General features: G+C 39.6%; 1 protein-coding gene across 1 annotated transcript in view; it reads left to right on the top strand.

Moving 5' to 3' along the window:
• The first annotated feature begins 830 nt into the window (after nucleotides 1-830).
• Nucleotides 831-25,875, top strand: part of znf385c (zinc finger protein 385C) — a 140,107-nt gene continuing 115,062 nt past the window's right edge. Inside the window, exon 1 of the mRNA XM_036590549.1 lies at nucleotides 831-929. Within this exon, the coding sequence (XP_036446442.1) occupies nucleotides 887-929 (43 nt within the window). The 5' untranslated portion in view covers nucleotides 831-886. The remainder of the gene's footprint in view (nucleotides 930-25,875) is intronic.

The raw sequence follows: 25,875 nt of genomic DNA, 5'->3' as shown, positions 1-25,875 counted from the left end.
TCCTACTTTATTTGACCAGAAGACTAGCCAAATTATATATTAAATAAATATGATATATTCTGTATAGATGCACAAATCGTAAACAGATGATTTGGTGAAAGGCAGTCAGATTGTATGTAGTTTATACTTAAAGTGGGTGAGCTTTGGGTAAGGTTTAAGTTTAAGGATGACCCACTATTGGTCTAAAGTGATGAAATTTTGTACAATTGTGCTTGAGATAAACATCTATTAGTACTTGTGTGAATTAGTTTTGATATATATGATTTTCATAGTTTTCTTCACAATCAAACATAGATTCTTTATTTTTTTTCTTTTTTGTTTTTTTTTTACTTTTTACTAAAAACAGTAGTTCCATGAAACCAGAGGATTTAATATAATAATAATATAAACGACAGAAATTGACTTTTTAGTCACATGGTTTGATCAGGCAAGCACAGGGGGCGTTTGGACCAAAGGTGGACCAATATGCACAGTAAACATTGATGCATGAAGGAAAATTTAAGGTGATGTTAATGCATATTTGCATAATGCTTATTTAGTTTAAAGCATCAAAACAAAGTGTCAGCGGGTCTTCAAAGACGTAAATCTGATGCAGAAAGCGAAATAAAACACTTGTTTTCCAGTGCAGGTCTTGGTGTGCGCCCTTTACCGTTTTGTTGTTGATAAAATAGCATCACAATAAACAAAAACGGCGAAAAAAGCTTCAAATGTAAAGTGTCTGGTTCACGTCTCGGCGCGTGCCGAACCATAAGTGCAGCGGCGCGTGCGCAGTGACGCGTGCGAGTTGTCTCCGGGGCGCGAGGCTCGAGCTCCGGCAGCAGCACGGCGCGCCTCCTTCCATCTACAGTTCGCGGTGACAGGGAGCGCGAGGAGGAGCTACGGGAGCATGCTGGGCTCAGAGGACCACGCGGAGGAGACAAACGGAACCGGTAAGGACCGACGGGAATCTGCGCGCTGGGCGCCCTATTTTATCAGTAGATAGGTTTTTAAATCCTGCTGAGCCGTTATTTAGGAACGTTCAGGTTAACGGTCACTGACCCCAGTCAGCCGTTCGTAGTGGAGCTGAAAGGTGACTGACTTTAGTCTTGAATGAAAAACTGTTGAGAGGAGCGAAATCCTTTGCTGGCCACTGTGAGCACGAGCGTCCATGGAGAGTGTTTGTATGGGCAGAGCTTTGTTTAGTGCCCTCAGAGTCGCCGGGTCACGACTTCAGCACTTTGACTATCTGCTGTCATGTTTTTAGAAAGGAAGCTAGCAAACTTGGCTAACTTGACAACTAACACGGCACTTCGTGAGGAGAGGTGAGGAAAGAGTGTTCAGTGTGGTGACACGCAGAAGTCAGGCTGATGCTGTGTTTTAGAGGTAAAACAAACATCTCAGGTGTCTGAATGAGTCAGTATTCAGTGAGCAGCGTGTTTGATTCACTGTGTGAACGTAACGGTCGTTACGGAATATTGTCGGTTACAACTGAGGGGCTGTTCTAGAATGTGTGAGCGGCGCGAGCGCGCTGTGAGTGAGCGTGTAGGTTTAAACGTTCCTTCTAGCGACCTTTCCCGCCTTTTATCTGTAACTGTTTTTAAACCGTATCGTTTCGCGCTGGTTTGAGTGTCTGAATTGGTCTGCTTGCCTTGTTTGCTTCACTCTTTCGGTGTCACTCTCTTTCGCGCGCGCGCGCCCTCACGCGCTGCTGCTCTGCTCTCCTGCGCTTCTCTGTGAGCGCTCGCTCGCGTGGACCTCCTCAGACGTGAGCGCGCGGCCTGTGTGTGAGAACTCGTTTAAAATGTAAGCAAAAGCAGTTAAGCAAGTAGAATATCTGATAAGTGGATAAAAATTAAGATAAATAAATAAATTGATGAAATGAATCCTAAAGAGCAGTCCCAAAAATAGGCTCTATTATTTTTTATGTATTATCCACATTTTAATTTCTGTAGGGTATTTATTTTTAAAATTCATGCTAGTTTATTACCTTATATATGTTCTATTGTATGTTTGTTTATATCTTTATTTTAGCACTCTAGCTCCTCTGTAGCCAGTCTACATCAGGACTAACTTGACAATCATTCAGTGTATCTCTCAGCCTTTGTTTACTGTTATAAATGAGGTTTAGTTCTCTGGGTCTCTTGTTAAAAATGCTTCAAGTTTCAGAACGTGCCATTCACGTCCCAGTCCATACAGTCCATATATGGAAAGTGTGCTGCAAAAATAGGCTTTTTTAAATTCATTTTTTTTCTGTGATCACATGAATCAGCTCATTTACATATATCCATCTATTCAGCATACAACAGTTAGGCTCCACCACTTCTTGCTGAAGTTGTAAGGAGGATTTCAGCTCTAAGGGTTTTTTAGATGAGACACAATACCTGGCAGCCAATCAAACCAGAGCTCATTTATCTTATAGCACTTTTAAATGCATAGTAACAAAACCAGCCTGCTTAATTCTAAGGGATAAAGAGAAGTTGGAAAATGCTCATTTAAAATGACTTATGACTGGTTTTGGTACATAAAATCACAGAAATGTTATAATTGGGTCTTGAGAGGTAATAAAATACAAGAGAAATGTAGGATATCTTTGATAGGAGTGATGAAGCAAATGTGGCATTAGGGCTGATTGATCTGGAGAAAATTGCTGTTTGATTGGGATTTAAGTTGTAATTACTTTCTATAAATTAAACTTTGCTCTTAAAAAAGATGGTTCTTCAAGGGTTCTTTAGGAAAGAAAATGGTTCTGTATAGAACCATGAACACTCAAAGAACGCTTTGTGTGATTTAAAGGGTTCTTTGCATCATGAAATCGTTCTTCAGATAGAGAAGGAGCAGTGGATGGTTCTATATGGAACCTTTTTGAAAAGGGTTCTGCTATCATTATGATGTGAAGCTCGTAACAACAGAGGAATCCTTTTTGGTGCTATATAGAACCCTTTTTAAAAAGTTTCTATGTAGAACCATCTACAACAGTCTCCATCACTCTGAAGAACCATTTCACTGTGTAAAAAAACATTTAGGCATGTATGAACCATTTTTACTAAAGAACCTTTGAATAACCGTCTTTGAGTGTGTACAAGCTTAGGTTTACTTGGTTATCTACGCTCGTCATTATTGGGTTGAATTTAAGATGACAAATCGTCGCTGTCCAAAGAAAAACAAGTATCTCCAAAATAGTAACTTTACAGGAGAGAGCAAAAACACTCATACCTTTCAAGTTAAGGTAAGTTCATGTTAATGTAAGTTATTCCAATTGAATTTGGAACATTTCTGTTGGTCCATGCATCATACAATGTTTACACAACATAAAGGGCAGCTGGTGTGTTGAAATGATGTAGAAAACTAAAAATCGACAAAAATGGAGATGGTTTTCATTGGGCAGTGACGATATGTAACATCGTTAACATTTAAGATGATTTTAAGATAACATATGTTAGATTGTAACATAGCCAATGTTAGGTACGACCTAGATTCATACTGTCACTGTCTTATCAAAACCTTGTAATGTGTGGCTTTGTTGTTTCATTGTCTTTACACCTTCTGAAAAGACCAGCTGTCCTTTACATTGTGTGAATGTATTATGATGGACCAAAAAAGGGTCCAAAATGACCTGGAATAAACTCTTATTACGTTAATGTCTATTACAGTAAAGAACAACTTCCTTCTCATATAAAGTTCCCATTTCAGCATTTTTGTTGTGACAGTGATGATAAGAAGTTGTGAACGTCAGTTCTAAGTAAATGTGCTGAGCCTGTTGAGTGCTTAAGATAACTGATGAAAGTTAATTCATTCACTTTGGTGGCCGTAGTTTCTGCAGGTTTTCGATAGTCCTTTGAGGCCCTTTCAGCTACTTAGGTTAGTTTAGTGACAGCATGGCTACTGACTGCACTCTCCCTTTCTCTGTGGTGTCTCGCCTGATGTATGGTTATGATGTTCTCGTTGAGCCAGAGGCACAGAGAGATAAATCACAGTGGGGAGAGATGCGCTTGGGTGGACAACGTGATGAACAGCTCTTGTTGTGGCCGTTGGGACTGCAACTGCAACTTCAGCTTCTGTGGCTTCCCTCTTGGGAGGTAACTCATGTAAACGTTTACGCGGTTCGCTTCGGTATGTGTTGTGTTGTGATCAGCTTTTAATTATAATGTTTAGGTGGAGTCTTAGGCGGAGGCTACTGTTTGAAGAAGTCAGTTGTTATGTTTCATATCTGGAGGTCTAAAAGCTTGTGTATGAGTGTGTATGTGGGAGGGTTTGGGGGGTGGGGGGGATCTAATATCTGATTACTGTGTGTAGTTCCTAATGCTGTCTTTGGCAAGCTGGGGCTATCTAACCCAGTGTTTTTGTTTAGGATGTGCATGTTTGTATGTGTTAGAGCACAACAGAGCAGGAGTCAAAGAAAAATCAACAAAAGTGGGCTTGCTCGCCATTTCCTCTTCCATTCTGAAGTCTAATTGCACATCCGGCAAGTGATATGACAACACAACACATTATGGTCCGTATAAAACAGCTGACCAGCAAAGCAAAACTTCTGACTTTCTTTTGTTGTCTGCAAGTGATAAACTGTGTTTGTCTGTGTATATGTATATATGCTATTGGTAAAAATGCTCTTGGCAGAATCTGTAACGCCAGTATTTCTTGGGAAGCCATTGGTGGTGGGTTGTATAAGATATTACTCACCTGTATGCCACAAATACACCAAATAACACATTTAAACAGTGTAAAACACGCTAACGTGAATGGCCAGGCTTCTTTCAGTAATCACTCATCTTCTGCTGTGTTACAGTTCAGTTACAGTCTGAGTTAATGTTAGTCCAGGATCAGCCAAGAGATCTTGGGGTAGAAAAAGCGTTTAGCCTTGGTTTAGCCTTTAGCGTAGCAGCCTGCTAGCTGGACTAGTGTGCACCCCCATCGGTCAGCTGCATCGCACAGCACTGCGGTCTTGTGGCCTTTTGCTTCACTCAAGCCAAGAAAGTAGCTGAACTGCCGCTTTTGTTAGCATAAATAACTGTAATATTGAGACAAGTGACTACTTCATTTATTAAATATGATTCTTATTACAAATTATATAGTGGTAAATACACTATATATATATATAGTGTGTGTATATATATATATATATAGAGAGAGAGAGAGAGAGAGAGTGTATGTATGTATAAATAGCTATGTCTCAAGCAAGTAATTGCCATTCATTCAAGCTTAGTATGTTTTACTGGTGATACAGAATGTGGGTTTTACTGAAATAAAATATGTAAAAAGTGAAATTGTATAAATATCAGGACTAAGCTAGTTAGATTAGTTAGACTTAGCATTGGTATCTGTACCTGATATTGACCGATACTCAAGGATTAGCTATCGGTATTGGAAGGAATGAAGTGGTATCGGTGTGTCCTTTTGCCAATCCAGTCATTTTATGGCATAAATTATGTGAGCCAGCTGACATTAGTTGCTAATAAAAAGTACTAGCAATGAGCTATCTGGTGTATTGATAAATTCTTACAGACTTTTTACAGATTCATGTTATCTGTAAAAGTTTCTGAGCACTTTGTGTGAAGTTAATTCAGATCCCGGCATCACCTATAGCTTATATCTGTTTTAGCTGCATGCTTCAGATAAAGAGTAAATAAAATAGGTTTTGTTAGTGGTGTCAAAGATAACACATTTATAAAACATTAAGACAATAAATGATTAAGGCCATTCATTTTTTTTAAAATCAGTGTTAATGCATTTTCCTTGTTTGACTCTTCAAAACATCTGTAGTTCGACTCTGAAGTCCAGCTGATCTTGCACTGTGTTACTGTGACTGACTCTGTGAATGTAACCCTCTCATTTAAACAGTAATCAAAAAATAATTTCCAGCAACTGCAGTACCATGAATTTGTTTATAATTGAAGTACATCAAGTCTGCAGTATGATTTACAAGCAAAACACACAGCTGATGCAAACAGTAGCTACACACCCATGTGCTGCATTTAAATGCTGTTATATCTTACCAGAATTGTCAGATATTGCCTGTATCTACTTTGGCAAATAAAAAGTAGAAATGTTTTTGGACCTATGAGCAGCAAATGGAAAAGTGGAAAGCTACAGTTTCCCTTAAAATAAGAAGTAACATAGCGGCATGAGAGCCAGAAAATGCGATCATAGAGGAGTTGAAAAATGTGGCCCTGCATGTATGCGATGAAAATAACGTTACTGAATTATCAAAAGTAATGAATACATTCTGATGAAGCTTACTATGTCCACATATATACAGCTGTTTACAAAAGTTTAGTCAAATGACATGTTTTGTTGATTTTTTAGGTGAAAGTAAGTGAACACATCCTCTACAGAAAATGCACTTCTGCACATTTTAATGCACAATTACTATTTATTTGCTAAATGTAACATAAATAAATATACATATACATTTTTATTTTTTTTTGGCCTGTGCAAAAGTTCTGTTTTATGCTGTTTTTCCAATATGTTATGTACATGAAATTCATTGAGATTATCTATACAGTTAATGCGATTAATTGGGATTATTTGAATATTTTGAAAGCACTAGTTATTGTTTTTGTTGCCTGTTTGACTAATACTAACCCCCCAAAAACAACAACAAAGAAATCAGACATCACTAATTTTGGCCATGAAGGAATTGGACTTGTTCATGAACTATCACGTTTGACACATGATTAAGCTCTCACTTGTTGTGATTTTATGATGAGAATTGGCTAAAGTAAGTAAATATGAGTGTACAATAGTACGTTTAAACAAGTGATAGGTGTTATTACCAAGTGTCTGTGTGTGTGTTTGTATGACATGAAGAATACTTTTATATAGTCACACCCTTCAAAAGAAAACATTGGCTTTTATTTCAGCATTTTGATACTCCATTCAGAGGCAGAGAGATGGAGTGAGTGGTATATGTCTTGTTAGAAGCTTTTCCAGGCAATATAAATTTTCCTTGTCCAATATCAGCTAACTGACAGTACGATAAGTGTGTAGGTCTGTGTATGTGTGTATATTTTTGGAAGGCCCCCAGCAGGAGATTGAATTTTATGTGTTTCACAGACTTCACAGCGTCACAATGACTGGGCAGAATATTCTCCCTTTAACCCGTCTGTTCTTATTCTGTCAGAGTGTGTGTGTGTGTGTGTGTGTGTGTGTGTGTGTGTGTTAGGGACACACTGCACTGCCATAGTAGTACTAACCTACTGTAAACACATACAGCATTCATTTTGTGCAAAAGTCTGAACACCCTTGGTCAAATGACATTTTTTGTCCATTTTAGATCTTTATCAAGATAAAATAACACATCCACTACAGGGAACAAACTTAAATATGTAGTTTTTCTGCTTATTTTAGTGAACAATTTCTGTTTATTTGTTTAGTTTAACATATTGGAAGACATAAAACACAAAATATAATTTGTGCCATAACCTTTGCATCAGCCACATTTAGAGTTTTTCTCCAGTATGTTAAATTCAGCAAATAAACAGTAATTATGTACTAAAATGTGCAGAAGTGTGTTCTCTGTGTTAACTTATTTTCACTTACATAATCTTATACCAGGGGTGGCCAAACTTTTGCATACAACTGTAGGATTAATTCAGTTATTCAGGTGAACATTGTTTTTCTTGTATATCATGTTCATCTTTGTACCTTACAGAAACTGACAGTGGCGGTTTCAGCAACAGTTCAGATTAACAGAGTTTTCCTCTTACCACAAATGTAGACATAAAAACATGTTTTGTGGCCAAAGGTTGCTGCAAAAAGGTTCTTTTGTTTCACACTGGAGCTGCAAGGCTAATTAGCCAACAAGTAATGGAACATCATCATCACTAATTAGCATGGTGGAAGCTGCATGCTTAAATCGTTTGCCTCAAACTGGAGTGATTTGTATATAATCCAAAACCTGCTTGCTTATGTAGTTTCTGACACAGTATGACGTAATGTGATCTGTATAAATGCACAAAAGTATGTCACCTGGCTAATAACAGCAGTTGCACCTGTACGTTCTAAAGCCTGAATTTTCTCTGCACTTTTGTCCATTTTTTTATAGATAACAGTGTCATACAGTGTCAGAAACCACAAAAGCAACTGGGTTTGAGGCACGCGTGTGATGATTTAAGCGTGCAGTTTGTACAGTGCTAATTTGTGTAAATAAGATTTCAATATTACGTTATAGATTGCATTAGCCTCATAGCGCCAGTGAAGGAAGAAGTAAGCTTTAGACACCAACCATGTCTTAGCTGGTCATCTACAGAGGTAAGGGGAGAATTGTGAAAATTGTATATTTTACTGAACTGTTACTTAGTGGTGTGTATAATTCACAGCGACAGTGACTGGTGTTCCCTGATAGGTGAATTTAAAAGGGCAGTTTTTGTAATTGACAACATAAGTGCATTCACATAAACCTCCCCCGACCACCCATGTCACTAACACACAAACATACACACATGTAGTACACGCATGGACGTGTGCACATGCAAGCGCTCACAAGCCCTCCTATCCTCACTCAAACAGACAGAGCGGTCAAGTGAGACGACCTCTGTCAGCACTCTCTCTCCCTCTCTCTCCCTCTCTCTCTCTCTCTCTCTCTCTCTCTCTCTCTCTCTCTCTCTCTCTCTCCCTCTCTCTCTCTCTCCCCCTCTCTCTCTCTCTCTCTCTCTCTCTCTCTCTCTTTTTCTCTCTTACAGTGTGTGTAAGTGCATTGTGTGTGACAGCTGCAGAAGACCATAGGGTGCACAACCTGCCCTTTTCTGGAGCTCCAGCACCCCTGTCTGAGCTCCACCTGAGGGTAGATTCAGTAGGAGCTGCCCTGGAGCTCTGCAGGCTAATGTTTCAGCACCACAGCCACTCTGTTCCTCACAGCCTGCTGGACAAAAACTGCTGCCTCCATATGTCTTCACATACACTTTATGTCCAAAAGTATCTAGACACTCTTTCTAATGTGAATTCAGTTACTCCAAGGTGCACCCATTGCTGACATAGGCAGTTATCGAGTTCTTGTATAATCTCCATAGAAAAGCTTTGCCAGTAGAATAGAGCAGCTGCACATGAGCCTAATTCCACATGTCCAATGCCAAGCATTGACTAAAGGTGTATAAAGCTCCCCATATTGGGCAATCAAGCAGTGGAACTGTGTTCTCTGAAGTGACAGGGAGTTGGAGTGGTGTTTGTGATCCAGTGATCGAATGCAATCAAATCCTCACAGCAATGTTCCAACATAAAGCCATTACAGAAAAGTAGTGTCTATTACAGACCTTCCAGAACTTTTTAGAGGAAATGTTGGATGAGCAAGTGTCTACAAACTTTTGGACATATAAAAGATTCACGACTGTTCAAAAGTTTGGAATCAATTCCCATATTTCAATTTGAGCGCTATTCCTGCACTGATTGGAAATGATAAACTAGCTCACTGTTCCTTATATAATTGAATCACTTCTCTGTCATCAGTTAGCTAATATTAGCAAACTAACGCTATGCAAGTAATGTGAAGATATGCAGTTACAGAAGGACAAAGACTTCTCGCATTTGAAATTTTTACAGTTTCAAGCTGGAAGTTTTCAATCTTCTCATGGCTCCCTCTGCTTTGTGTGGAAGCCAGTGTCAACAAGTGTGTAGTGTTCCACACTTAATATAGCAGTGGTTCTAGCTGGGGCTGAACAAATTGGGGAAAACATCTTTGTATACACCGATCAGGCATAACATTATGACCTCCTTGTTTCTACACTCATTGTCCATTTTATCAGCTCCACTTACTATATAGGTGCACATTGTACTTCTACAGTTACAGACTATAGTCCATCTGTTTCTCTGCATACTTTGTTAGCCCCCTTTTACCCTGTTCTTCAGTGGTCAGGACCCCCATGGACCCTCACTGAGCGGGTACTATTTGGGTGATGGATCATTCTCAGCACTGCAGTAACACTGACGTGGTGGTGGTGTGTTAGTGTGTTGCGCTAGTCTGAGCGGATCAGACACAGCAGTGCTGCTGGAGTTTTTAAACACCTCAGTGTCACTGCTGGACTGATAATAGTCCACCAACCAAAAATATCCAGCCAACAGCGTCCTATGGGCAGTATCCTGTGACCACTGATGAAGGACTAGAGGATGACCCACACAAACTGTGCTGCAGCAGATGAGCTATCGTCTCTGACTTTACATCTACAAAGTGGACTGACAAGGTAGGAGTGTCTGATCGAGTGGACAGTGAGTGGACACGGTGTTTAAAAACTCCAGCAGCACTGCTGTGTCTGATCCACTTGTACCAGCACAACACACACTAACACACCACCACCACGTCAGTGTCACTGCTGGACTGAGAATGATCCACCACCCAAATAGTACCTGCTCTGTGAGGGTCCATGGGGGTCCTGACCTCTGAAGAACAGGGTAAAAGGGGGCTAACAAAGTATGCAGAGAAACAGATGTACTACAGTCTGTAATTGTAGAACTACAAAGTGCACCTATATAATAAGTGGAGCTGATATTTTTCTATCTTAAATATCTTCATAGAAGGTTGAACGCTGTACGTAGTGCACCAGGCTAACAGTTAGTTCTGGTTGTGTTATGTTCACCACACATTGGTGTTAGGTTGATTTTGCTTGGCCTAACTAGAGGTGGGCAATATGACTGTTTTATTGCCACCTTAATAAATTCCATTATTGTGATAAACAGTATGCTTTTGTCAGTATATTGTGAATATTGTCAGTACTTAAAGATTGTTGACCAGCTTCAAGTTTCTTCAAAAAGAGAGCATAATTTGTCCTGTTTAACCCCTTAAAATCTTAGGCTTATTATATAATAAGCCTTATTCAGTAACTACAGGGACTTCGGTGCAAACTGGTTGAGCTATTCTTAGATTAATGAAGTGTATAATAAAATTTTGGGCCCGCCGGCAGGCCTTGGCCATGTAAGGGGTTAGTTGGATTTAGTGAGGTGCAGTATGCAAAGTGTTGCATAAAAAGGTTTGAGCTCAAAGATTTTTATGGCAGTTTTCATATGTGGCACTGCTAGTGCATTGTCTGTATGTCAAAATATCATGATATGTATTGTGTATCGTGAAAATGTCTAAGTATTGAGACAAGCTCTGTGGTATAAGCTTAGTTGCTTAGGTTGATGATAAAACTGACACTAAAAGTGTCTAATACAGCACAGGAGTACTCAATTTGAGACATAGGTAATGTTTATGATTCTGTAAAACTGAGAAAGCTGTATAACAAAGAATTTAAAATTTTAAAAGGCAGTCTCAATACAGATAACTAAAAATGACTAAATAAATAATCACATTATATTATTTATAATTTAATAATTTGCTGTTCCCAGTAATGCTTGAAATAATGAAAAAATCTAAAAATTAGATTTAGTGTGTAGTTTATAATATTTAACTCTGTATAAGTTATTGCTGTACTTGAAATAACAAAAAGATTAGTATCACAAGCATTCCAAACTGTTGAATAGTCATGTTTATGCACATGCCCACTAACCAGACGAACTTCACTTGTCCAAGTTTAATGACCCCTTCCACTTGGTCAGCCTGGACTTGCCAAGATGTATATGTGAGAAGCCATAGTAGCCAGGTTTGGCTGGTGTTTAAAGAGTGAGGGCTTACATGCACCGAGTCTGAGTCAAACCAGTCAGCCCCCCTAAACAGAACGCTTCTGTGTGGACCGTGGGGTGGAGACACGCTCACGCACAAACAAATAACACCCGCATGAATAGAGGCCTATGTGGGTAAGAGCAGGTAGGCTGCACTAGCTCCAGTTCCTGTGAGGCAAGTATGAAAGAAAGCACTGTTACCTCATCAGCAAGGAGTTTACCAGTGTGTGTATATGTGTCTGTGTGCTGCTACTGAAGTGTCATAGATGTCTGTGTCTGAATAATATTTAATCACCCCGCATGGTTCCACTGATATTTTCAAAGTCTCCCAGTCTCGTTACTGTGGTGACGCCAATGAAACATTAGTCATAATATTTAGCTAAGGGGGCATTGTGTCAATCTTAAATGAATGACGTGTCAGTTAAGATGATGTTGAGTAATTATTGTAACCCTAAAACAGTTTAGACTTTTGAAGCTTCTCCGTAAGGATGGGGCCAGTTTGAACACTTTTTGTGATTTTTTTTTTTTCTCATATTTCTGCACCTGTCAATAAAAAAAGATCTCTCTGGCTGCCGAAAAAAACGAATGATGCTATCTGCCAAAATTCAACCAGTTGACAAAAGGAGGCGTGTCTACTTGCCAGTTGATCATGAATGCGTGCACGACAGGTAGAGCTGAGCCATAATCTAGCCTCAAGTTAACAGTATATACTACAAAGGAAAGCAGTGTTTTGCAGCATAACAATGTCTTTTTGGCCAAAATGGCACAGTGGTTTGTGTTTGTATGGTGCAGTGTGCCGGACTTGCTGAACAGAACTGCAAATCACCATTTCATTTGTTCTCCCCCTGACTGTTATTGGCCCTCATCATTGCGTCGCCTGTTCTGTGACCTTCCCCTGACTGCGATTGGCCCTCATCATTGCGTCGCCTGTTCTGTGACCTTCCCCTGACTGCGATTGGCCCTCATCATTGCATCATTTGTTTTGAGACCTCCCCTTCACTACGATTGGCCCTCATCATCGCGTTGTTTGTTCTGACACCTCCCCCTGACTGCGATTGGCCCTCATCATTGCATCGCTTGTTCTGTGACCTCCCCCTGACTGGGACTTGTCTTCATCATTGTGTCATTTCTTCTGAGACTTCCACCCTGACTACAATTGGTCCTCATTATTGTGTCATTTGTTCTGAGCCCTCCCCCAAACTGCGATTGGTCCTCATTATTGCATTGTTCGTTCTGAGACCTCCCACAGACTGCGACTGGTCCTCATCCTTGCGTCTTTTGATGTGAGACCTCCTGCTGACTGCAATTTGTTCACTGCATGAAGCGAAGATGAGGGCTACCTGTGGACCCTCCGATTAAGTATACTTACGACAGTGTATTCAGCGGTAGTTTGGTGTTGGTTAGTTCTTTTGTTGTTTATTATTCTGCCAGCTTTATAGATAGCAAGGTACAAACCTGAGTTCTGGTAAGACACATGGTTACAGCTATTTTGTCCTTTAAAGGACATAATGACAAAATCAATAGCACAAAAATGGCTAATTCTGGTCCTGCATATAACAGCTTACGCTACCAAACGAAGAAAGAAATGAAAATAAAAAAAGAAATGAACATACAAAATATGTCTGGAGCAAAGAGAAGAGTGAATGTTGATGTGGCTTTCCAACACTGGAAAGCGCTTGGGGTTTAATGTTAAAGGGCATGAAGTGCATTTTGCATAGCACAATTAATTCTAAACCGTGTAGCTGACATAGCTAAAAAGCTAATTAATGTAGTTACCCATGAATTGTCAGCTAACATTAGTGCTAGCTGTGAAAATTTGAGATAGTTTCTAAAGCTAACAAAATTGGTCCTGAGCTCAGAGGAACTCAGTCCAACAAGGCTACTGTTAGCTAGATTGTGTGTTAGCCGAAGTTGTGTAGCCGTGTCGACGTCTGCTTTAACATTTTATTTGTGACAGTCGATCAGTTAAGGGTGTTTTCACATATAGTTCTTTTTAAATGACCAAACTCAGTTCTTTTAAAGTGAACCTGAAAGGAAACCAGTGCAAATTAGCTCAGTGCTTTTTGTGTTCACAGTGTAAGTAAACTTTGAAGGGGAATCTGGTCCTGTTTAGCATTTAATGAAACTTTAGAATACTTCTTGTTTATACCTCCTTTGGATCTCCCAAGCTGAGTTAACATCAAATTATGTATAGTGTTCCTTCATTAAACAGCACACAGCTGCTTGACCCAGACGTGCCTGTGAGACCCCTTCAGTTAAAGATCCACTAAGTAATGCATTCAGGTTTCACTTGTCTAATGACCCAAGGTCACTTCTAAATGCATCTGGCAAGGTGACTCAAAGTGGCTTATCACCAACTAGAAAGAAACTGTTGCTAGGAAGAAAGTGTTACTTTACTTTAGAACAGAAAATCATTTTGCCAGCTTACCTGCCACCAAAAACAAGACCCCATTCATACTTAGCTGTTTCATGCATCTTGAATATCAGTATTATGCCTGGATGGAGAATATCCACATAAAATCTAGGAGTAAATGCACCAAAGATCTACCAAAAACAGTTTTAAATCCGATTGCTCAAACCATTTCAGTAGGTGGTCTGAGATTCATTTTAGCCAAATGTTATACAACTGTAAATGCTCCTTTACCTTAGCTCTTGACATGAGTTTGTCCTCTGAGTTTAATTCAGTAGCTAATTTTTACTCATTACTCATTACTCATTAGTCATTGATAGTCACTGTTTTGCTACAATGGGCCAGATTTCTAAAACTCGGCAGTAACAGCGCTACACCACATAAAGAGCCAATCAAAATCCACATGTAAAAGAAGTCATACATATTAAATTAAATAACTTCATAGTAAGTGAAGCTCTGGTTGGCTGCAAATGTGGAAACAGTGAAGGAAATGAAAACAAAGAAAAAAATTCTTAAAAACAGCATTTATTTGATGAGAAGAAAGTTTCTTTATCAGAAAATGCTGTTGATACTAGAAAAGGGACAAATATAAAAATCAGATGATATTATTTTGAAATTCAAGTGATATTTTAGAGTGTAAGATTTCATTTCTCATTGGTAAAAAAAAAATCAAGTCTTTTCCTAATTCATTACAAATGCCATTAAAAATGTTTTTACTAACATGAATTAAAGTTTAACGTGACATTGTTTTCCACACAGTTGAAAGTTAAATTGAAATGCTGAAACTGTACTATGTCAGTTTAGTTTAGCTTTTATTTCTGATTTTCCTGATCTCAGTAATTCAGTTTATAATGAGATAAAAGTGCAGTCACACTTCAAAGCAAGCAAGTAGTAAAACATGTTAGTAATCCTTGTTAATATATGAGCAAACATGTTGCCGCCACTTGATTTGCTTATAACGTCACAGTAAATCTGGTGGTATGTTTTATGAAACTGACCCAATATGTTAAATGCATGTGATCCATTACCGCAATAATAAAATAGGCTAATTATTTTAAAGACATGGCTTCTTGTAAATATTGGTGTAAAGTCAGTGTAAGGAAATGAATAATGGCATGCAAAAGTGTGATTTACAAGAGTTTAATATGTCAAAAATAGAACAAGGAACAACATAGACTGTTGTATATGAGTTGGTTTGCATATTACACAGCATACAACAGTCAGATTTCAAACTAACTGCAGATACAGATGTAAATGTATGTGGTTAAAATTGTATCACATTACGATCCAGATACAAGTCACATGAAATGACCAGGTGCAAATGGGGTCTTAATGATTTTATTCCACCAAAAATCTCTGCATAATTCAGTGGTTGAGATGTAAAAAGGTCATTCAGAGTGGACTGAGGTGAAATGGTTCATTGTAGAGAAACAGAACAATTCTGACACAGTAAATTTCCATAGAATGGAGCATTTCACACCAAACCACTCTGAATGGCTTTTGTTTGTTTGGGTTTTTATCTTAATGATTAAACTATGCAGAAATAGTTGTTGTAAGTGCTAGGAGCTTATTCAACATACTGTAATTGGGCAAGTTGTAAAACAGGCAGACAGTAGCCAAAGCTCAAAGATGGCCCACAGAGTTACCTTGGATCATTTGTGTGTGTGTGTGTGTGTGTGTGTGTGTGTGTTTGTGAGTGAGTGGTTTTGTCTAGTGAACTAAATGAAAAGGGAGAATCCATAATCCATTTCTGCATTGACAAAAATGAGGTGTTACTCAGCTGCACCACGCCAACATTAATCTTTCACACACCCTCACACACACACACACACTCACACACACATCTCTGTTATGTCTTATTGATCTAAGAAGTTTCTCTCACAATGAGAAGCTCTCACATATAGACCTCTCTAATCAACTGTGTTACCATGACGAAACACACTCTGATGGAATCAATACTCTCTCGCTTTTCTGGGTCAGTGTGCATTTGTGTGTGTGTGTGTGTGTGTGTGTGTGGAGAACTGCAGGCAGAAGCTGATGGCATTTACAGATAGTCAGAAGGTAATGAGCTGCAGAATGACGGGGTTGATTCTTGATCTGATGCTGTTGTGGAGCTGCTGCTTCTGCCTTCATTGGATGGACCCTCTGTCTTAAAGCTTAAAGCACACTATTACTCTCCCTCTTCCCTTTGATTAAAACTAAGATTATAGGCCCCAGTGTGCCCTTACAATCAGGCTAATCCCTCACTACACCCATACTCCACTGCTGTCAGAAGAAAACCTTGAAGCACTATTTTTTCAGCTTAAATTTTTAGGCACCATTTGAAAAAGCCAGCTGCCCTTTACATGTTAAGATGATCAGTGGACTGAGAGAAATATTGGAATTAAACTGATTTAAACTATATGTTTACATCATCACACAGTTGCCTCAGGTCACCCTGAGTTGTTATGTATTCTCCAATAGACTTGTTTATGTGGTTCCTGAGACTGTATGATGTACTGTTGTCTATAAAAATGGACAAAAGTATATTACTTAGCTTTAAACAGTAGTAGCAGCTCTCTTGAAGTCTGTATGTTGTCACTTTTGATTGTTTTTATCGATTACAGGATATGTCCTTATTTCATATTCTAAATATATTTAATAGTGGTTAATGCATGAATAACACATTAATGCTGAATTATTAATGGCAGTAGTGCATTTTCCTTATAATGCTCAGTGAAGCCCAGCTGCTCGCACACTTGTTATGGCTCTGCCAGTGGCCAACCGCAAGTATTAGGCTACGTTCACATTACAAGGCTGAAGTGGCACAAATCCGATTTTTTGACTTGATGTGACACAGGTTTGATGTTTTTAGAGCTGTGTGGACATGCAAATCTGATGGTTTTTGAATCAGATCTGAGCCACTTCCATATGTGGTTCTAGATCGGATACATGTCTGATTTGTGTCTGATTCATGCAAACTTGGTGAGAATGCTCAGGTTGATATTAATGCTTTTTCACTGTGCATAAATCATCTGTCAGTGTTAATGTGGCAGTAACTAACACTGAAGTTAGTGCCAAACAGTGCAAAAGCATCTGACCCCTGTTCACCTTCGTCTTGCTTTAATAAGGCTTGTTATGCTCGTTAGTTTGTTTGTTGTTCATGACCCTCTTGGTACTGTGTAAATACTTGGTACTTAAACTCATATAGCTGTAACAAAATGTTTTTTTTGTAAAAGTCTTTCTGTAGAGTTCAATTTGAGCAAATAAATGCAATCGATTGCAATTAACTCCACAAAGTACATTCAATTGTGATTACTCCTGATAAATTGTTTTAATAATTTGGCAGCTCTAATATATATTTATCAAAAGCATATTTGTGTTTATAGCTAAGAGGGTTCTTTAAACATTAAGTATGTGTTAGTTATGTTAGTCTCATAGATTCCGTGCTAAAGTGAAGAACTAAAGAAGAACTTCGGTTACGAACCCAAACATGTGGTGTCGGGGGGAAAATGGTGTAAATTTGAAGTGAACTATCACTTAAAACTATCATTGAAACTTAAATTATTGCTTGTAAATGAAGATTGTTGAATCTATGAGGTTACATTTTTAAAGATATGAGGCTGTCTTGTGTTTTCTGTTCTGCAGTCAGCAGCGTTAATGAGGCCGTCAAGGACACAAACACACGCACAATTGCTCACTCCTCATCCACTCCCTGAACACGTCCTCCTCCATATCCACTCAGCTGACCCCAGGTCTGCCCAGCCTGCCCGCCTCGGGTTTCTGTAGGGTGGCTCCAGCACGCTAAGAGGGCCTGGAGTGGCCTGGAGCTGTGAATGGCCCTGGAGGAGGCAGTGACGTCCAGACTGAGCTGACTCACACCGCAGGTTCGTGCGCAATGAGGCTCTTGACTTTAGCTCCCCTCCGCTAGCTCTCCTTTTCTGTCCACTTCTGTCTATTTTCGCCTCTTTTCCCATCACCGTCTGCCTGTGCGATGGGGTCAGCGCTGTGTGAATCACCGTCACACTGTGGAACGAGGAGAGGATGTAAGGTGAAGGGCTTTAGTTTTATAAAAGGACATCAACCTGATTTTCATGACGTTGACGTCTGTCAGTGCTTTTATTAGCTTGGTTTTACTTCTTAAACCCTAAGAGTCCACGCTTTACTTTTCTGTAAAGGTGCTTCGAGACAACTTCTGGCATAAAAAAGATGCTGCTTGTTAGTTGGTTTGTTATTCATGATCCACTTGGTTTATTCACCTGACATTATTAATTAGGATGTGCGCATGCAAGTTGTTTCAGGACACAGATTCGTTCACATTAATGATACTCAATCCTGAAGGAGATTTCACTCGTGATGGAATTGAACTTTGACCACTATGTTAGCAAAGGAATATGAATTTGGTTATCCACAACAAATTTAAAACTGGTATATTTTAATTAAAAACCAAACTAAAACAAACACTAAAAACTGTGGTTACTTATAAAATGTAAATACTATTTACAGGGTAGTATAAGAGTACACGAGTACTCATCCAGAAGTACTGACAAGTATTCAAAGGTTGTAAAGTGCAGTTTGAGCCAGCCCTAATAATTATTGTAGGGTTAAAGGTTAAAAGAGCTCTGCTTTTTTTCTTGGTTTATAGGCGTGGTGAAGTGTATGTTATGTGTAATACTGTGAAGAAGCAGCATTGGTTGTGACATGGAAGGCACCTTTCCCCTAGACTCTGTCTTGTGCTAAGTGTTGCTATCTTGTTCTCTTTCCCTTGTTTAACACAGAGCCATTAGGAACAGGCCCACAATATAGCAAATGTGTGTATTTGTGTATGTGCAAGTATATGTGTGTGTTTGTATTTGAGAAGGTTTTGGCAGGGAAGAGGTGCAGGAAGATGTGCAGGGAATATAAAGAGGCTCTGTACCTGCGTGCACATCAAACACACACTTTTCACAGGCTGATCATCAAGGCTGGGATTCCTGGAAGCATCTTGCACAAAGATGATTTAAGACTAAGATGCTTTGAGAACAAAAAGCCAAGATCATTTACCGTTCTCAGCCATTAGTAGGGATGTGTGATCATATTTGGCCAAGATCAGAATTCACAGATTTTTGCTGTAAGTATGCAGTCAGCCAGTTTATTATTTTTTTTAATTTGGCAAGTCATTTTTGCAATATTAAGAAGTAAAAAACGTGAGCCAGGTATGTGCATGCACAATGTATTATGCTGCTGCTTCACATGCACCGAAATGTTAGAGCATAATAGTGTTAAATAGCCGGTTGCCTCTTGCTTTTGGTGCTTTTAATAAAAATGTTGATTTGGCCCAATGCAGAGCAAATTATGTCATTTATGTTACAACTCTGACTAATAGAAAGCACTAGAAATGTGCTAGTGTGTTTCACTTGTTCATTGTGCCCACAAAGTGTGAGCTTTGGGTTTAAAAAAAAAAAAAAGAAAAAGAAAGAAAAAATTGGCCAAAAATTGTGCATTGCTGCATTTCTTTGTCATTAGCATTATTCATTCAGTGGCCATTTTATGTTACACACTCAAACTGAACTTCTACCTGTATCAGGTTAATCAAATTCACTTGCAACATTAAGCCTTTTGTTAGGTTTAAGGTGGACCAGCTAATTCAGAACACACGTGCAAACAAACACTAACTATGTTTGCTGTCTGGCTGGCTAAGTTAGCTTAATGCACTTTGCTCAGTTGTCATATTGCTAACATATCAAACTAATACCATCACATCTCTTCTGACCAAATAGTTAATTTCACTAATAGTGCCAGGCAATGAGTTTTTTTCTCTCATAACTTCAGTTGTAGGAATAAGAGGAGACTAAAGAACTCAAGATAATGCTGTATGCTACATTACACTCTCTGTCTCAGTCTCCTTTTTACTGTCTTGCTTTCTCTCTACCTCCCTCCTGATTTCCCATTTGATCACGCTCTCTCTCAGTCCCCCCTCGCTTTCTTGACCTCTCTTGATCTCCCTTTCAATTTCTCTCTCTCTCTCTCTCTCTCTCTCTCTCTCTCCCTCTTCTCATCCCTAAATAGCATTAGCACGGCCCATTTAATGGCCTTTTAATTGTTTCTTGCCGTCTTGCTTTGTCCTTGGCACACATTCTGTACTTCATTTAAATGTCATGCATGACTTAAAAGCAATTATGACAGCGAACATAAGAACTGACTTCGTTTTGCATGACAGAGGTCAATCTAAAGCATGGCAGCAAACATGCTGGAGGGAAATAAGGCCTGGCGTGTCGTGACCGCTGCAGTGTTCGACAGGGCTGGATACTCAGAATGGATACCCAAAAGACTCTGAATCATATCAGTGCTACTGAGCACCAAAACACATCAAAGGATTTGGTACTCCTGTTTAGTATTTTGGACAAAGAACACCTTAAACTGTATCTGTTCTAATGCTAATCAATTCTTGTTACATTGTTATAACTTCTATACTAAGTCCTAAGTGGATAAATCCAGTGTACAGTCTAAAGGGCTCCTTTCAAAAGAACAGAGCTGCTAAAGAGGAGTAAGATCTGTATGTACTTTGCAAAACTAGACAGCAACAGCACTGTAAATGCCTTAAAATGCAGTTTAGGAAGAGGACATGTTTGCAGACACATTACCAGTCCAGAAACTGTGGAGACAAGGTAGAACCGCCACTCAGCACTGCTGAAATGGCTGGGATAGCAGGCAGGTCACTTCTAGCCAAACATTTTCCACTCATGGTTGACATTAACACTGCACCAAGTACCCAACAGCCCGACATAGAATAGCACAAAAACACGCGCACCTCTTTAATTGAACAGCCACAACTTATTTTTGATAAAATCTTTCATAACACGAGTGCGGCGCATGCCTCCTGTGCTCCCACGGCAGCGCAAGCCACTAGCGGGATGCTACAATACCTAACAAAGGTATGTGAACACAAATGCTTTAAGCTACACAAAAACAATTTTGCATGTCATTGTGTTTTAAAATGTGTCATGCAGCTCATAGCACAGCGCAAGTGAAGGTGCATTCTGAGGAATGGAGCAAAGGGCAATATAGCAACAGCCAGTCTTGTCCCACCAGCTCGCTTTTTTCTGGTCAAGTGCCATAGCAGACCACTCATATAAACATATGATACATCATTGCCTATTCCTTCCAATCGAAACCGTAAAGCATCACACTTGTGGTTGTTGGAATAACAGTTGATCCTGTTTACAGATGCTCTGATTTGTCCTCTCTCACCATTGAGTTCTGAGCACTTCAACAGCCACAGTAACATAAGAACGCATATCTAGCTTGTATGAAAGGACTGTGCTTTGAGTTGGCCAGGTGTTGTAATTTGCGTGCTTGTGTTGAGTATGTTTCTGGCCTTAGCCTTTAACTAGCACCGTAGGTATTGCTCCATATGGTTTACTAACTGTAATGAGTGTGCATGCATGAAAAATGCTTCAAAGGATGAAAGGGTCATCATTGCCATAGCATTTTGTTTTGTATACCCAGTTTTTGTAGATACCCTTACAGTCTTTCTTTGTGAAGAATAGAAGCACTGGCCAATCAGTGTCTCCGTGTGAATACTCACACAAACACAGAGGCCTGAGCTCTATTGTCCCCGTCTGCATTGCCCGACAGGGGCGACAGCAAAGCAGAGCTGTTCAGACCTCCTGTAGCGTCTCTGCGGGATGATAACTGCTCTCTCTCTCTTTGTCTTTTCTCTCTCTCTCTCACTCGCTCTTTCTTTCCCTGCCACTTTTTCTCTTTCTCTTCTCTCTCGCTCACTCTCTTGCTCTCTCTTTTCGGCTCTGTGCAGAGGTTCTCTTTAACCCGGCTAACTGTGCCACTTTGGCAGGCTTCTATAAAAGAAAACACACACACACACACAGCTTCTTTGACATTTTTGTCCTTGTGTACAACAGTATCCACAGTTGTTGTTCTGACTGGTCATTCCAGCCTTCTCTGTGTAACACTCTCACACAGGGTGGGTCTTAAGGGGAAAATGTAGTACGATGTTTGCACACAGTAGCTATCTGTTTTACATTTTCAAGGTGAATTAGTGAAGCGACACAATTCAGTCTGTTCAACAGTGTGTTAAAAAAGGCCAAAGCCTTTGGTGAAGTGTATCAGTGACATCACATACTTGCCTATAATCCCAATGAATTTGTTTTTTGGTTTCTTATTTGTGTTTTGATGTTTGGGCAGTATATTGCTCAGACAGTGATGCAGGGGCAGTGCTGTGAGAGTTTAGTAGTGTTCGCTGGACTCTTCACTCAGCAAATCCAAGGTCTCATGAGACCGCAGGGCACAAGCGTCTTTCGAGGCACACACACCCCCCACATCACTCTGACACTCCAATAATGATAAAAAAAATAATAGAACTGAAAAATAACTTTTGACAAGCAGTGGAAAAAACGTAATGTAAGCTGCAACAACTCCAGCTTACATGCATACTGTTATGAGAGTTTGAATAAATTAATTTACATATGCACCCCCCCCCCACTCTCTCTCTCTCTCTCTCTGCCTTTCTGCCTCTCTGCCTCTCTCTCCTCTCTCTTAACCTTCTATGTCAGGTTTATCATTCGGCAGCCGGTTGCAATTTCAGCAATAGTGCATATCATTACTTTTATCTCTTTCTAAGCGCTTGTGGAGATAACACCAGTGTGTGTGTGTGTGTGTGTGTGTGTGTGTCTGTGTGTGTCTGTGTGTGTCTGTGTGTGTCTGTGTGTGTGTGTGTGTGTGTGTGTGTGTGTGTGTGTCTGTGATAAATATTTAGTATTCAGAATGAGTAAACATGCCAGGTTGGCTCCATGAGAAGTTGCAAAAAATTATTCAGGGTTATGTGGGGCATAGTAACATAAGTGATGGATTATCTGTGTGTGTGTGTGTGTGTGTGTGTGTGTGTGTGTGTGAATGATTGAAGTACAGAAAAAAACTAAGAAAAAAAGGTTAAAAATCATTAAATGAATAAATATTAATTTAATAAATTAACCTATTGCTGACAGTAGCCACATTTACATGCAGCCTAATAATGCATTAGAAGAATAATAGCAGTGTAAACGCCTGTACACTAAAAGATACTCTACGCAGGTGCATAATTTTGGATCGGATTACTTGTAGTGAGCATGTAAACGGAGATTTATCAGATTGTTGAGTAGAGTGAGCATATAAACACCTGAGTCTTAACATATAATCGTAATGTATTCAGTCGGATCAGCAAAAATCTTTGCATGTAAACACAGCCACTGTTAAATCAGTGAAGTGTATCAGTGATTCTGCGGTGTGAGTGAGACAGAGGTAGAGGCGGCAGAGGCGATAACAGAGCACATGCGAGTCTAACTTTGTGTGTCCCCCTGTAATCCTGACACCTGTTTGCTCTTTAATTGTTTTCTGCTTTGTCTCTAGGGGTGTGTGGTCACTACAGCAGTTGTATATAATGTCTAAACACTGACCACTCAGCTGCTCTTTCCCATCCTCTTTATCTTTCTCTCTCTCTATCTTTCTCTCTCCCTGTCTCTCTCTTTCTCTATGGGCCAGACGTTTGTTTGAGCAAAGGCGCAGCACAAAATATGCCTCATTGTGACCACAATTTGCACCCATAATGTTTCTGAATATAATGGTCTATTTAGTAAGACTGCAGCTTATCGCAAAAATGCATAACTGTCCACTAACAGCTCGCTCGTGAGGCACAGGGTTTAGAGGAGGTTTGAGACGAAAAGCAAATGAGTGAGAGCGAGCAGTGTTACTAAACTTCTTTATTCCGTGCTACTGCGAGATGCTCAAATGTTCGTAAATCAAGCAGAATATGTAATCAGCCACGTCATCATCTCCACTCGGCATTTTTCCTCTCACACAGCCCATATAGTGTGCTAGTGTGGCAGTTTCGTACAAAACAAGTGGGCACCTGAAACTGGAGCAAAAGCTTAGTATATCAAGCCCTCTCTCTCTCTCTCTCTTTCTCTCTCTCTCTGTCTCTCTCTCTGCCTGCCTGTCTGTCTGTCTGTCTGTTTCTCTGTCTCTCTGTTTCTCTCTTTGTTTTCAGTGGGTGACAGGACTGGACTGCAGGCAGGCCAGTTTAATACCTGGACTCTTATACTATGGAGCCATGATGTAATATGTGCAGAATGTGGTTGGGCATTGTCTTGCTGAAATAAGCAAGGCCTTCCCTGAAAAAGATGTTGTCTGGATGGCAGCATATGTTCCTCCAAAACATGTATGCATCATTCAGCATTAATGGTGCCTTCACAGATGTGCACATCACCCATGCCATGTGCACTAATAAGCATATGGGCATATATTTTTCAAAAAACAATAAAAGTTTTGTTTTAACATTTGATATGTTGTCCTTGAAAAATTACATCGCAATAGTTTTTCTGAGCATATTTTGGATATTGTCAGTGCTTTTAGCTTCTAGCATACTTCTGCCGTTGGCTGACGGGTGAGCTATGATGTAATGTGGTGGCGCTGTTTCACAGATTAGGTACAAGATATTTCATTTCACAGTAATTCCAAATAGTTATTTTGATGGTCAAGCAAGCAGCTTGCTTGTATATAATGTAATATAAGACTTATATTAGACTTTTTTTATGCTCTCTTCTTTCTAGTGAGGATACGTTTTTGGCACATTCTTAGGACAATTATTTTTGCCCTCTGGGTCTAATTAACATCCGCAAGTTTGGCCTTGACCCATCTCCATATGTTTCCAAGCCAGAGAGCAGACGCAGTAATAAAGACAGCAGACCCTTGTTCAGAGATTCTGTACAACCATGGTATTTTAAAGCGTAAATACCACCGAACAAATTCATTTAAGTAGATGATCTAACCTCAAGACCAAAGGTTACTCAGATATACCCAGAGTGGCAGTGTGGGTGTATGTCAGGGAGGCACAACTTTGGAGGGCCAGTTTCCAGCACAGTTTAGAGGTTTCCCTACTCAAACACACCCACTAAGTATGCCAATTGACAGACAAGTGTTATTAGGTTTTTTGAGTAGTTGAATCACCCAACTGTGCTGGACACCAGGCCTCTAGGACCGGAGTTGAGCACCCCTGGTGTAAGTGCATTCACACTCACATTACCAACATGTTTAGCAGTGCTTTATACAGTAGCAGACTCAGAGTCTAAGGTTGTTTTGCCTATGGAAAAAAATAGTGTTCTTGAAAATCACTAATATTGTGCCCTCTAGTAAACAAAGGTTTCAAAGCCAATATGTTTTTGTCTTGTGGCCTTCCAATGTCACTGGATCCTGTGAAATAGAAGGTCATTAAATCATCGAAATATAGATAAAGCTGCTTGCAAGCTAACATTACTGCACAGTGAAAATGACACTGCATGAATGTAAGACTACTATTAACCTTCAACACTACTATGCGCTGATCAGGCATAACATTATGACCACCTCCTTGTTTCTATGCTAATTGTCCATTTTATCAGCTCCACTTACTATATAGGTGCACATTGTAGTTCTACAATTACAGGCTGTAATCCATCTGTTTCTCTGCATACTTTGTTAGTGCCCTTTTACCCTGTTCTTCAGTGGTCAGGACCCACATGGACCCTCACAGAGCAGGTACTATTTGGGTGGTGGATCATTCTCAGCACTGCAGTAACACTGACGTGATGGTGGTTGGTGTGTTGGTCATCCTCTATTCTAAAAAGACTGACCATATCACCCCATCCTTCAGAGTCTTCACTGGTTACCTATTTCATTCCGTATTCAGTTTAAGGTTCTTATTATTACATATAAAGTTCTGCATGGTCTGGCTCCTCAAGACCTAGTGGTTGTCTAGTACCTTAAGAATCGCCTAATTTGGGCCTTTTTCCTGTTCCAAGGTTTAATTTGACCTCTATGGGTGGTCAATCATTTAGTGTAGTAGCTCCCAAATTATGGAATAACCGCCACAAGTTTGTTCATGATGCCTCTTCTCTTTCTTCATTTAAATCTCT

Source organism: Colossoma macropomum, unplaced genomic scaffold, assembly GCF_904425465.1.
Source record: "Colossoma macropomum unplaced genomic scaffold, Colossoma_macropomum, whole genome shotgun sequence".
Lineage (NCBI taxonomy): Eukaryota > Metazoa > Chordata > Actinopteri > Characiformes > Serrasalmidae > Colossoma > Colossoma macropomum.
Note: the sequence above shows the minus strand (reverse complement) of the source record. Positions and strands in the feature narration are given on the sequence as shown.